The sequence below is a fragment of the Ctenopharyngodon idella genome, chromosome 18, assembly GCF_019924925.1.
Source record: "Ctenopharyngodon idella isolate HZGC_01 chromosome 18, HZGC01, whole genome shotgun sequence".
NCBI classification, from domain to species: Eukaryota; Metazoa; Chordata; class Actinopteri; order Cypriniformes; family Xenocyprididae; genus Ctenopharyngodon; species Ctenopharyngodon idella.
In genome coordinates, this window is record NC_067237.1 from 29,020,727 (window position 1) to 29,033,976 (window position 13,250).

General features: G+C 36.3%; 1 protein-coding gene across 3 annotated transcripts in view; it reads left to right on the plus strand.

Moving 5' to 3' along the window:
* Window positions 1–6,379, plus strand: part of grm3 (glutamate receptor, metabotropic 3) — a 46,906-nt gene extending 40,527 nt beyond the window's left edge. For all 3 annotated transcript variants that reach the window (XM_051870941.1, XM_051870943.1, XM_051870942.1), the window contains one exon: window positions 3,511–6,379. In XM_051870941.1, coding sequence (XP_051726901.1) covers window positions 3,511–3,587 — 77 coding nt within the window. In that variant the 3' untranslated portion in view covers window positions 3,588–6,379. The remainder of the gene's footprint in view (window positions 1–3,510) is intronic.
* Window positions 6,380–13,250: the final 6,871 nt, after the last annotated feature.

A 13,250-nucleotide genomic window follows, 5' to 3' on the forward strand; every position in this document is an offset into this window, starting at 1 on the left:
CAGAATCCGACGTTATGTCCGACAAAGCAGTCAGGAGAGTTAGTAGATTAACGTCGGTGGACCTGAACTTGAAAAATGGTGTGTACTGACGTCTTTCCGCGGATGAAACCACATACCTTCTGATGTTCATTCATATTTATTTGATACTATAAATTAACTAGTAGGAAGAGATAATCGATTCAGGAGTCGCTTGAACTGAGGCACTACAGCGATCTGTCATGACACATTAACGAGCTACAAAATGGTATTTATTGTTTAAATTTCTTTAAAAATTACAAAATTTGAGACTTTGTTTCATATCAAAATTAACCTGCTCTGTCTTGTCTGTTGACACGTTGTCAGTGTCCTTTTTGCTCCGCGATGTATTTTTCACTGAGTGAGAATATAATGTGTGACGTGAGCATGGCATGGCTTGTCGGACATAGCAACAGTAACTAAAAAGGGCAGGTCCTTACGAATGGTCAATTGTGTGACTTACTGAGGAAAGATCTTCTATTTATTGATCTTTATTGATCTCCATATTTTTTTTTCTTTGTTGCTTTTTTACCTCCAGAATCTCTTATTGGAATTTTAGTAAAATAATTTAACAAACTAAATCAATAAATAAAAATAAATACAAATACTTAACTTCAGATAAAATATGTATAAATCATGCCACTATTCAGAGAAAAATCAATAAATAAATAAATCAAAATTCTGTACACTGCTATCATCAATTGTCTTATCACTTTTTCGTAATGATTTCCCAGAGTAACCGTTTAATATTTATACCTACTTATTACTGTTCTAAGCAATCAGACTTGGTTTCCACTTGGCAACTACCCGGGAAACCCTACCAATGTGCTTTAACCAGGGTCAAGAGAAAGGTCTGGGGCAAAAAAGTAATTAAAAAAAAAAAGTGCTGGATATTGAAAGTGTTGATGCTAAATAAATAAAGTCAGTCTAGGAAGAAAATGTTTGCTAATTTATAAAGTAGTTAGTTTCTGACACTGGATTAAACACACTTAGAAATATATTATATATATATATATATATATAGATGCCTCATTTGCAGCTGTTTCTATGGGCCGCTATAACATTTGAGAGAAAGTTGACTGTGTGTCTGCAACTGTAGTTAGACACATATATGAAAATCTATATCTGCAATAGACTTCAGCAGATGATTTTGCTAAACTAACATAATACAATATAATGGCGTCAGCTTACATGACATTTAAAAGTTACTATAGTTTAAAAACCTGTAATATTGAGTTAATACATATAAAAACACAAACCAACACATTCTCACCTGTAAAAGGTTATCCCATTTATTCGGGAATTTTAATCTCGGCGGCTGATGTTATTGATTTTATCATGTTTATGGCATTATGTGTCTAATGTGATAATATATAACATACACAAGCATGCAAAATTGCAACCATGATGGCATGACCCACAAAAAAAAACGGCATAAATTGAGAAAAATGCTGCAAAGCAATTTATTTCAGCTCTAAATAAAAGTGACGCACAAGGCCAACCGGTTGTCAATGTTGAACTTTCTGCAGTGCTTACACAGGCGGTTTGTAGTGATTACAGCCCTTTGATATGCCAATTTACACTGAGGATTTTAATGTCAGCATTGTCACACAGAGCAGTTGTGTAAGAGCCCGAAGGAAAGGTGCGGTAGGGAACGGCCGTTCTGCTGCTGATGGTGGGTAATAAGCCCATGTGTGCACAGACAACAGCTTCTGCTCTAATGCATTATTCACAAGCACAAAAACAGATCAGGTAAACAGTTTCATCTTTATTTACATTTCATTCGTCTAATAAATAACATGACAGACACTGCAAAGAAGAGAAGACACAGTGCAGAGCAGAGATCACATACAGTCACGCTCTAGGAGGGAAAAGAGGGGGAGGGAGTTGATGAGAGGAAAATCAAATGGGGGGAAAAGTTGTCGGTAAACTTTGTGAAAAGTTTGTGGTGCCTTTTTGAAGTTGGCCATCAGTGGCTGACTGTGAGTCGCATTCTAACATACTATCACTTGCTGCGGTATATAGCATGCATACACAGTGTATGTAAATTTTTATACCTTGATAAGTGATGACCTACTAACACTTTATAATAAGGTCTCATTTGTTAACATTAGATAATGTATTAACTAACATGTACTAACAATGAGCAATACATTTATTACAGTATTTATTAATCTTTGTCAATTTTGGTTAATAAATATACAGTTGTTCATTGTTTGTTAATGTTAGTTCACAGTGCATTAACTAATGTTAACAAATACAACATTTGATTTTAATAATGTATTAGTAAATGTTAACTAACATTAACTAAGATTAATAAATGCTGTATAAGTATTAATTCTTAGTTCATGTTAACTAATGTTAACTAATGAAACCTTAGTGTAAAGTGTTACCAAATAAATAAATACATATAAAAGAAATGGATAATCACAAAAATATGCATTACTGCATGGTTACGTAATATATAAAACATTTTTGGACTGATTTTAAGTAACATTTTATTTTTTAAAGTAGAGTAGTTACATATAGTATACTTACTTACTATAGTAATAACAGTAAATTATGCATAATTACAAGTAACTAACCCTTAACCAAACCCTAGTTGTTAAGACTTAGTTAGATTTGTTACCTGAATTCATACTGAATGAATAAAATAAACTTAAAATCTATAAGTTGAGTTTACTCTAATGGTTGACTAAACCAACACTAAAATATCAAGTGAATTTAACTCAATGTATATGAGTTTACAGTACTCATACTTAAAACTTAAATGGTTTACAGCAATCAGTTTCCTCAAATGGTTTGAGTTGCCGTAACTTATCGGTTTTACCGTGTAACCGTAACTCTATAGTGAGTGCATGTAGTTAATTAATATTACTCAGTACTTGAGTAATTACAATGTAACTACATCACCTTAAAATAAAGTGTAACCTGAATTTCTTGCCAATATAACTACATTATGATATATTATAGAGTAGTGGCCAAAAGTGATGCCCGGCCTATAGGAAAATTGGCATCCATGCTGTCATAGAAAGAAATCATGAACACATGCAAAACAAGAGAGAGCCAACGAAATATTAATAACTGATTATGTTGTCGTCAATGTATGTTTTTTCCTGTAAGCTTTTTTTTTTTTTTTTTTGCATAGTAAAATAACACCTGTAGCTGTAGTTTGCCACTTTTTCCCAAATAATTTTGACTGATAAATACCTTAACCAAGTTTAGTGTTTTGTTCTTTCTTCATATATATATATATATAAATATATATATATATATACACACACACACACACACACACATATATGTACTGTATATAAAATATTTTCCTTATATTTTGATGGTTTAATCGAACTTGTAGGGTCATTAAAAACAAATACATCACTTTTAGCCACTACTGTATGCTGTTACCATGATAGAAAATTACTTCATATGTCCCACCGCTTTTACTTTTTCTTTGCATTTGTCTAATTCTCCTTTCGCTCTGTCTTTCTTAAGCATCCGTGAGCGCCCAGTACGTTCCAACGGTGTGCAACGGAAGAGAGATTGTTGACTCCACCACTTCCTCTCTGTGACCCCGCCCCCTCCTCCAGACTCCTGCTCCTTAGCGACTGTTAGCCAATCAGCACACATTGTGCTCTGCCCAAGAACTAGGTCTGCCTACAATGTGTAGAAAGTGTGTATGATTATGATTATTATTAAATTATTTTTAGGGCTCGTTGTAAATATTAACTGACATTGTTGTAGAGAAACAAAAGAACAACAAAAAAAAATCCTTTATAGAGAGATTTTGGAAACTTTTGTTTTGATAGCTTTATTATGTATGTTGTAAACGGCCATGATGTGATGATGTAAAACTCAAACCAGTTTTTGATTGGGCCACAGTAGAGACTGACAGAAATGGCTCCGCCTGCAATACTGGACACAATTTGTGGTCGTTTTCTTTTGTAGGCCTCATTGTAATAATCTAAACTGTATGTATTTCTATGTTGTACATTTTGTACAGAATCTTAACCGATGGTTTTAACAGCACACGTCGACAGTATTAGAGTCTACGCTGGTCATGAGGTCCAGAGCAGGAAAACCATCGAGTGAGCGCTCGCACCTCAAACTTCACGTCGTCTCATTACAGGCAGTGGCTTGATGCCAGAGGTTACAACACCATTTTAGTAAACTGTCATGACATCTGAAAACATATTACATTAACTGCATCTCATAAGCATTATGTTGAGATGGCTGTGATGCGGGTTTATGTTGCAGAACAGATACGCAGTGTTTCGAGACGTTATATATGTTTACATTGCCTGTGATGAGTAGCCTTCAGGGACGGAAAGTCTGGAAGATGAGCATGTGAGGTACTGTGAATCTTACAAAGTTGACACATACCTCTTTTTCCATCATCATGGTGCTGTTGCCAATTTGCCGAAGAAAAAAAAAAAAAAAAACATCTGCCCCTTAAACCGTGACAAACCAGTAAACAGTACTGTCAGAGGGCAAACAATAGGTTAATGTCCTCTCCAAAAATAGTTTTCAAAACCACAAAAACTTAAACTGCAAATATTTATATATATATTTGAAAATATACATATTTGCAATATACATTTATATTTGTCTCTTATGCTCACCATGGCTGAATTTATTTGATCAAATATATATAAAAACAGCAATATTGTGAAATTATAATAATTTAAAAGAATTGATTTAAATGTTATTTATTCCTGTAATGGCATAGCTGAATTTTAAGCATCTTCAGTGTCACATGATCCTTCCGAAATCATCCAAATATGCTGATTTGCTGCTCAAGAAATATTTCTTATTATTATTAATGCTGAACACAGTTGTGCTGCTTTATATTTTTGTGTACCCCAACTCTGGCACTGGCACCATTTCAGTGGAAAAATGGATAATCAGTCACATTTTTGATGTGGGAAATGCTTTGTGATGCAGTGAATGTAAAATGTATTCTGTTGTTCAAAATCGGCTTGTTGTGCCTTATCATTTGTCCTATAGTTTTAATACGAGAGGTTCCTCAGAGCCTTTTGGCGGGAGGGGACCGGGCCATTTTTTTTACAGACATCTTTTTTTACATTTCAGAAGTTTTATACATTTCTATGTTTTTCTGTTGGTTTGTTTGGAAGAGAGAGGGACACTCGGGTTCTTCGACAAGCTGACGATTTATAGAGAGCTAAAATATTATAAGTTTGTTTTTAGCTCACGGCCATCGCTTGGCCTCAAGGGATTCTGTACAATATCACGTTACCTAATGCAAGTGTCAAACTGTATCATGTAATTTAAGGATCATCCATTCTTGGCCCGTCATGAAGATATATAGTAAACAAACATGTAACAGTAACCTAGAAATGCTAAAGCTCTCAACATCCATAATTCATCAGCATGGCGGCAAAGGAAATCATTTGTGTGTCAGTTAACAGTACCAGGAGGTGAACATGCACAGCAGGAGTGATAAAATCAGATAACAGAAAAAACATAACCAATCAATGACAGATTTAGTCTTCCAATGGAGACGGATTTGCTTACAGAAACACAAGAGATGTAGTACAACTATACACACACATACAATCAAAATGCAGCCAAGCCCATACTATATGCTTCCTCATTTTTTCCCCCTTTTCACCCACTAATTAGTGATTACTTCTGCTGAAAAGTAGGGTTAGGAATTTCAACAAACTCTTAATCCTAAGTAATGCCATTATGTAATTAAAATCAACAATTTGTGCCTGGCAAATGATTAAATCTTGTAAACATCCATTGGACTAACATTGAAGTAGGAATTAAAGCCGTATCTATGGATTAGAATAGATATGGACAACCCAGAGAGCAAAGCATTGGAAACCAGCCAAAACACCATAGTAACATGGCAAACAACTGTCAGACCACCATAGCAACTGCTTAGCAATGCCCAGGAACCAGATGAGAACATCCTAACTGCAGAGTAATGTTAAAAACCACTCAGAACACTCAAGCACAGTAACATGAGAAAAAACAATCAGAACACTATAGCAACTGCATAGTAACATTCTAAAAACCACTCAGAACATTTATCAACTGCATAGCAACATGCTAAAAACCACCTAGAACACCTTAGCAACTGCATAGCAACATCCTGGAAACCACCTACAACACCATAGCAGCAACCTAGAACAATGACATTCTAAAAACCACCCAGAACACCCTGGAACCTGCATAGTAAGTAACATACTAAAAACCACTTAGAACACCTTAGCAACTGCATAGCAACACCCTGGAAACCACCTACAACACCCTAGCAACACCCCAGCACAATGGCATTCTAAAAACCATCAAGAACACCCTAGAACCTGCATAGTAAATAACATGCTAAAAACCACTTAGAACACCTGAGCAACAGCATAGCAACACCCTGGAAACCACCTGCAACACCCTAGCACAATGGTATTCTAAAAAAACACCCAGAATACCCCAGCACCTGCATAGTAAATAACATGCTAAAAACCACTTAGAACACCTTAGCAACTGCATGGAAACAGCCTGGAAACCACCTACAACACCCTAGCAACACCCAAGCACAATGGCATTCTAAAAACTACCCAGAACACCCTAAAATCTCCATAGTAAGTAACAAGCTAAAAACCACTTAGAACACCCTAGAACCTGCTAAAAACCACGTAGAACACCTGAGCAACTGCATAGCAACACCCTGGAAACCACCTACAACACCCTAACACCACCCTAGCACAATGACATTCGAAAAACCACCCAGAACACCCTAGAACCTGCATAGTAAGTAACATGCTAAAATCCACTTAGAACACCTTAGCAACTGCATAGCAACACCCTGGAAACCACCCACAACACCACCCTAGAAATGCTCTAGTAACATGCAAAAAAACACAGGCAAGGCAAGATCTACAGTATAAATTCTTACAATATTTTACTCCTACAAAAAAAGGGCAACGTGAGGACAGCAAATACAGTCTGTACTTGAAACAAAGTTAATAAGTAAGTGAATGTAGGGAGAAAAACATCATGGGGTTATGTAAAGCAGTTTGCTGCCCCATAAACTCCAGCATGATACTCAGCAACTCTGTGCTTTTGTGGCAAGGCAACACCATCCCAAAATCTGCACACATCCTCTTTCCACACGTTAAGTTGCTAGGGGTCCTCATTCCAGCCTTAGCCTCTTTAAGAATGTTTTTTGAGAGAAGAAAAAGTCAAATGTGGTGGTTTCATCTGAGTGGCTTAGAAACGGTTTAGGAGGGAGGCGAGACTGCAGTCTGCGCAGAAACACAAATCGAGAGCGAGCCTCCCTCACCCACTGCAGCAATTTCATTCAAGTCAGAGTGGGGATGGAGGGTCTTACTGCAGAATCAGCCGACTGTGTCTAAACGCGTCACTGCGTGGGAAAGTTTAAAGAAAACTTTCATAGAAATGTTCATGTTTGACATAAATCTTCACTTCACAGCAGAATACGGTTGTCAGTCCTGTTTGGAGAGCTAAATATGGTGATGAGGTTCATAAACAGTTTGGTTGTGAAAGAAAGAGGCAAACTATAACCAAAGTGGCAAGTCCTGATTTTGCAGAGTTAGACACATTCCTGAATCAACATACTTTGGAACAACATTCCTAAAAATTTAGTCCTAACCATATCCCTACCCCTAAAGCCGGGTTTCACACCGTGCGATTTATAATAGTCCTTACGATTGTTGCTTGTCAGACTGTATGAACATGATTCTCATGTCACACTGTGGGATCTCAGCTGTCATTTATGTCAGACTGTACGACAGTCAAGACGCGTGACACACGCATGAAAACTTGTCCGGAGATTTACATCATCAACCAATACGCGTTCGGTGACTGTGAGCTGCATTACATGCGGGACTGAAATGGTGGCTAACAAAGAAATCTCTAGCATTCATTTTGAAAAGAAGACAAGTTGACATTTGTCGTAGGTGAAGTTACACTGCAGGACTGCACTCCAGAATTCCGTCGGAGGTAAAATTTGATCGCAACGGTCATTAATCAGCTGTCAGTGAACATGTCAAACTAGCGATCAAAGACTGCAGATTGTCAAACTAGCGATCAAAGACTACAGATTTTAGCCTAGGATTATAGGAATCTTTAAGGTTTCTCAAAATTTGTCTCAGAAGACCAAATCATGGCCAAAATTTTTCGTGTTCATACCCAATCGATTTTCACTGGCGTTGCACCAAGTGAACGTGCAAATTCACTCCCTGACAGTATATGGCACTTGTGCTTAACAGTAGTACAAATAAACATATTTATGATATAAAATTAAAGAAGACAAAAATACAGATATAAAATGACATATATGGCATGAGGAGATTGTAGTCAGAAACGGTAGTGCAAATAAGTCACAATGACAGTAGTGCAAGTGAACGGTAGTGCAAATAAACATATTTATGAATATACAGAAATAAAATGGCATATAATACACATCTATTGGTGTGGCCAAGAACTGGCAGAGCACCCATAGTTTGTAGGGGTCTTCCTCGTTTACTTCCTCTTCGTCGTCTTGGTATCAGTGTGTGCTCGGCAAGACTCGTGCTCGTTTTGTGCTTGAGCGCCACCAAGTCATGTTTTACAGTAACTTCAGCAGCTCCAAACACGTGAAAAAAAAGCGCCAATCTCATTGTTTGGCCAGTTTTTAACGCAGCGCATCAAACCAAAAAAACTAACCCAAAGCGTTTTTTTTAAAAAATGACACTTTTACCCCTGCCGTTTTTCACGTCGGTGTGCACACTAACATTGGCGCCCTTTGTTTAGTCACGAGGCGTTAAACATCAGCGATAATTGCGCACGATATTCGTCCTGGTGTGTACAGGCCTTAACCCTACCCATAAATTATCCCTAAAATCAGAGGAAAATGATAGATGAATAACACAGAGGTAGAAGCACCAAACCCTAAACATGACAAAGTGTAAACTTGTCCCTCAAATCTGATTAGTTGATTGGAATGTTGTTCCAGGATCAAAAAAGATGTTGATCCAAGAACATGTTGTTCTTAGTGAAATCAGGTTAGGCAACCAAAGTGACTCCTTTACACTTACAGGTGTCACATCTGAATTTTAAGAGCAAGTTCGGTTGATGTATGAGCAGAACTACAGTCAATAACTAGCGAAGAGTGTAGTATGTGAACAGAGAGCGAGACAAAATGCCTGTTAAAGGGATAGTTTACCCAAAAATTGTCATAATTTATTCACCCTTATGTCGTTCCAAACCTGTATGACTTTCTTTCATCTGTGAAACACAAGAAGATATTCTTAAAACACCCCACAATATTCTTCAAATTAACTTATTTTGTGTTTTGCAGAATATAGAAAGTCATACAGATTTAAAACAACATGAGGATGAGAACATGACGACAATGTTCTTTTTTGGTTGATCTATCCCTTCAAGTGTCCGGGCAGAGGAGGAAATTAGGGAGGAAAAAAAGACTTGATTTTTGACTCTAAAAGCAGCAGTAGTTGCCAAAAATATTTTATATAGAATATATTTAGAATAAAAACTAAATCCAAATAATACATATTTAATACAAATAATTCTTGATGTTTACTGTGGTTATCTGTCACTAAGGTTACAGGCACGACTCAAGACCAGGCCCAAATGGAATCTGCACATTTTTCCCAACATTTTCTGTACTTTTTTGGAAGGAAAACGTACAAAACGCATTAACCCGAGCTGTAATACAGATTCTATCTTATTGGAAGCTGAAAGCATTATCAAATTAGCCAAAACATTTAATAAATGAACACAGAAGGGGTGTGTATTACTTTGCGAAGGACAAACGTTCCAATTATGTGAAAATCTACGGAACTGATTCCAAGCGGGCCTGTAAGTTTGAGAATGGGATTGATTTTGTTTTCTGTTGTATGTACAGGCTAATTTAGAGTCATATCTGTTAGTAAATACAGTACATTTGTCAATCCCATATACGTTTTTCGATCTGTTTTTCTGAAACGGCATGTTCATTGGATGTATCAAGAACAATATGGAGTGATTTCAAACTTGTATGTAAGAGTTAAAAAGATTTCTCACTAAAAACTCCTTCAGATCTGTAAAAGAGGTATAAATGTGTGGAACATGTACTGCGGGAAGGCGCTGAACTTTTCGGTTTGAACACAAAGCAATAGAACAGTACCCACGGTGCAGTGTGCAATAAAAAAGGACATTATGACATCACAATAAACAAACTAAATGATGAATTGTCTTTTTTCTTCCTTATTTTGTGGGATAACAGTAAATCTTCATCACACTTCAGACATACACAAACACACACTGACATACCTTCTCAACACTTTCTGTCTCTGTGACTGTGATGGATTCAGATGTCTCACAAAGACGAGCATTTCCTCACTGATAAAAAAAAAACTTCCCAGTGTGTTCTCTCTTCTACTAAATTATTCTGCTGACATCCAATCAGCTGGCTTCTGGCTTTCTAAAAAGGATGAAGCAGAAGAGATTATGAGCAGGGAAAATGGAATGCAATTTTTGCCAGGGATTTTCTGGCCAGAATAATACATCGGAAGTGCTGAAGTGCTGAAGCCTTTGAAAACCCTTCCTTTTATCAGCCACATAAGTTCGCCTGAGGAGAGAGAGGACAGGTGAGAGAAAGAGAGAGAGAACAGCATGAATGAGAGTGTGAGAACGGGAGGTAAAGTGATGGCTGAGGGATAGAGATAGTGAGGGAGTTTTTTTGGTGAATTGTACACATCACCCTTCTTCTGTCCTCAGTGGAATTCTAATGGCTGTGGCACAGAGTCAAGGCTTTTATGGGAGATATTAGAACCGCTGCACTTTTCCAGGTTAGACACAAACTCTTCCACCTACAACACAATATTTCTGAAGCCCTGACAGACGAGGAATCACAGGAACGCGTGAGAGTCAGAATAAAAGAAATTGAGATGCGGCATTCAGACATAGTGAGAGAACTAATGAGGAGCGTACAAAGCGTTTGCTGCACCGCTGCAGCATTACTTTAAGCAATAGTTCACCCAAAAATGACAATTCTGTGATCATCTACTCACTGTCATGATGATATAAATTTGTATGCTGTTTTTTTTCTTTTTTCAGTGAAACTCACACAAAAAGAGACTTTTTTTAAGAATCTTTACTCAGCTTGTCATATTCATATTGAGCACATTAAAAACAAAAACAGAGTTAAATATAATAAAGGTAGTTCATTCACTATAGTGAGCTTTGTGTGAGGAAAAGATCTAAAGATTTACATTTAAATTGGATAAAAATACCATATTTGATTTGAGAAATTAAGATTATGTGTACTGTTTTGTAAACTGATTATCATATACAGCTAATTTTAGACCCTTAAAGGGCTAGTTCACCCAAAAATGAAAATTTTGTCATTAACTACTCACCCTCATATCGTTGCACACCCGTAAGACCTTCGTTCATCTTCGGAACACAAATTAAGATTTTTTTTTTTATCAAATCCGATGGCTCAGTGAGGCCTCTATTGCCAGCAGTGTCACTGAACCTCTCAAGATACAGAAAGCTATGAAAGACATATTTAAAACAGTTCAGGTGACTACAGTGGTTCTACCTTAATATTATAAAGCGACAAGAATACTTTTTGTGCGCCAAAAAAACGAAATCATGACTTTTCAACAATATCTAGTAATGGCTGATTTCAAAACACTGTTTTGAAACTTTACGAATCTTTTGTTTCGTATCAGTGGTTCGGATCGCGTATCAAAGTCACTTGAACTATTGAAATTTCAAACACTTATGATGCAACAAAGCCTCGTTTACTGAAATCACGTGACTTTGGCACTCCGAACCACTGATTCGAAACAAAAGATTCATAAAGCTTCGAAGTTTCATGAAGCAGTTTTTGAAATCAGCAATCACTATATATTGTTGAAAAGTCGTTATTTTGTTTTTTTTGGCGCACAAAAAGTATTCTCATTGCTTTATGATATTAAGGTAGAACCACTGTACTCACATGAACTGTTTTAAATATGTCTTTCGTAGTTTTCTGGATCTTGAGAGGTTTAGTAATATTAATGGCAATAGAGGCCTCACTGAGCTGTCGGATTTCATCAGAAATATCTTAATTTGTGTTCCGAAGATAAACGAAGGTCTTACGGGTGTAGAGCGACATGAGGTTGAGTAATTAATGACAGGATTTTCATTTTTGGGTGAACTAACCCTTTAACTGTCACACCCATTTTTAACCCCAACTTAAATTGTTTTAAATCCTGAATACTTTTGAGCACAGACTTAAGTTTGGCCTCCTTATAAAGGGGACACTTGGCAGATTTTAGAAGTGAAAGAAAAAATATGAAAGTTAAAAAAAAAATTAAAAAAAAAAAAGTTATTGAAGTTTTAGTTTAGGAATATGTAAAATGTAAAAATACGATTTCTCATAATTTATATAAAATATATATTTAACTCTAAAACTGCAAGAAAATCAAAGCCAAAATCTAAAATCTAATCAAGTTGTGTTTCAAATTTTAGGTTGATATCTCAAAAATTGAGCTTTCAGTAAGATTTTGTTTGGGCGCAGTACCAAACTTGTCCTCTAGAAACCATCCAGGCTCCACTGCTGACCGGGACCACATAAGGACTCTTCCATTTCCATATAACGTATGGTTTGAGTGACCTAAACCATTTATTTCCATAATGTTGATACAATTTATGAAACTGAAATCCTACACAAGTAGTATGGGCAGAATGGCAGTATTTGGTTTGAATTCAACCTTTAACAAACCCATAAAAGACATGCAAAAAAAAAATTAATAAATTGCTGTTCCTCTGTCAACTGTCTTGAAAATCAGAAAACTACAAATATGAAAACTACAATTTGTAAGCTTTCAAATGATATATAGTTTGTAGTTCGCCACTAGCGGGACGATGACAGTTAAGGGGTTAGAAGACAATGAAAATAATGCACAAAACATACAAGTTGTGTCGCAATTGACACACTATACACTCAACCGTGTAGTGTATGAATTTTGTAAGGTTATTTTGTCATTCAACACACTACTTGCGCTAATTACACTAATTGGGATGCACCAACAGTATGTACCACTTTTTTTGTTGTTGTCTTCCTTGCCTGCCAATTTTATTAGCTGCCTTGCTGTATTTTTCATTTATTTTTAAAATAATTAATCAACCCAAAGCAACCCGACTCACAATATTACAAGATTTGATTGGAAGGGGGAAAAAATCTTATGGACTTACATTTTTGTTGTTGTTGT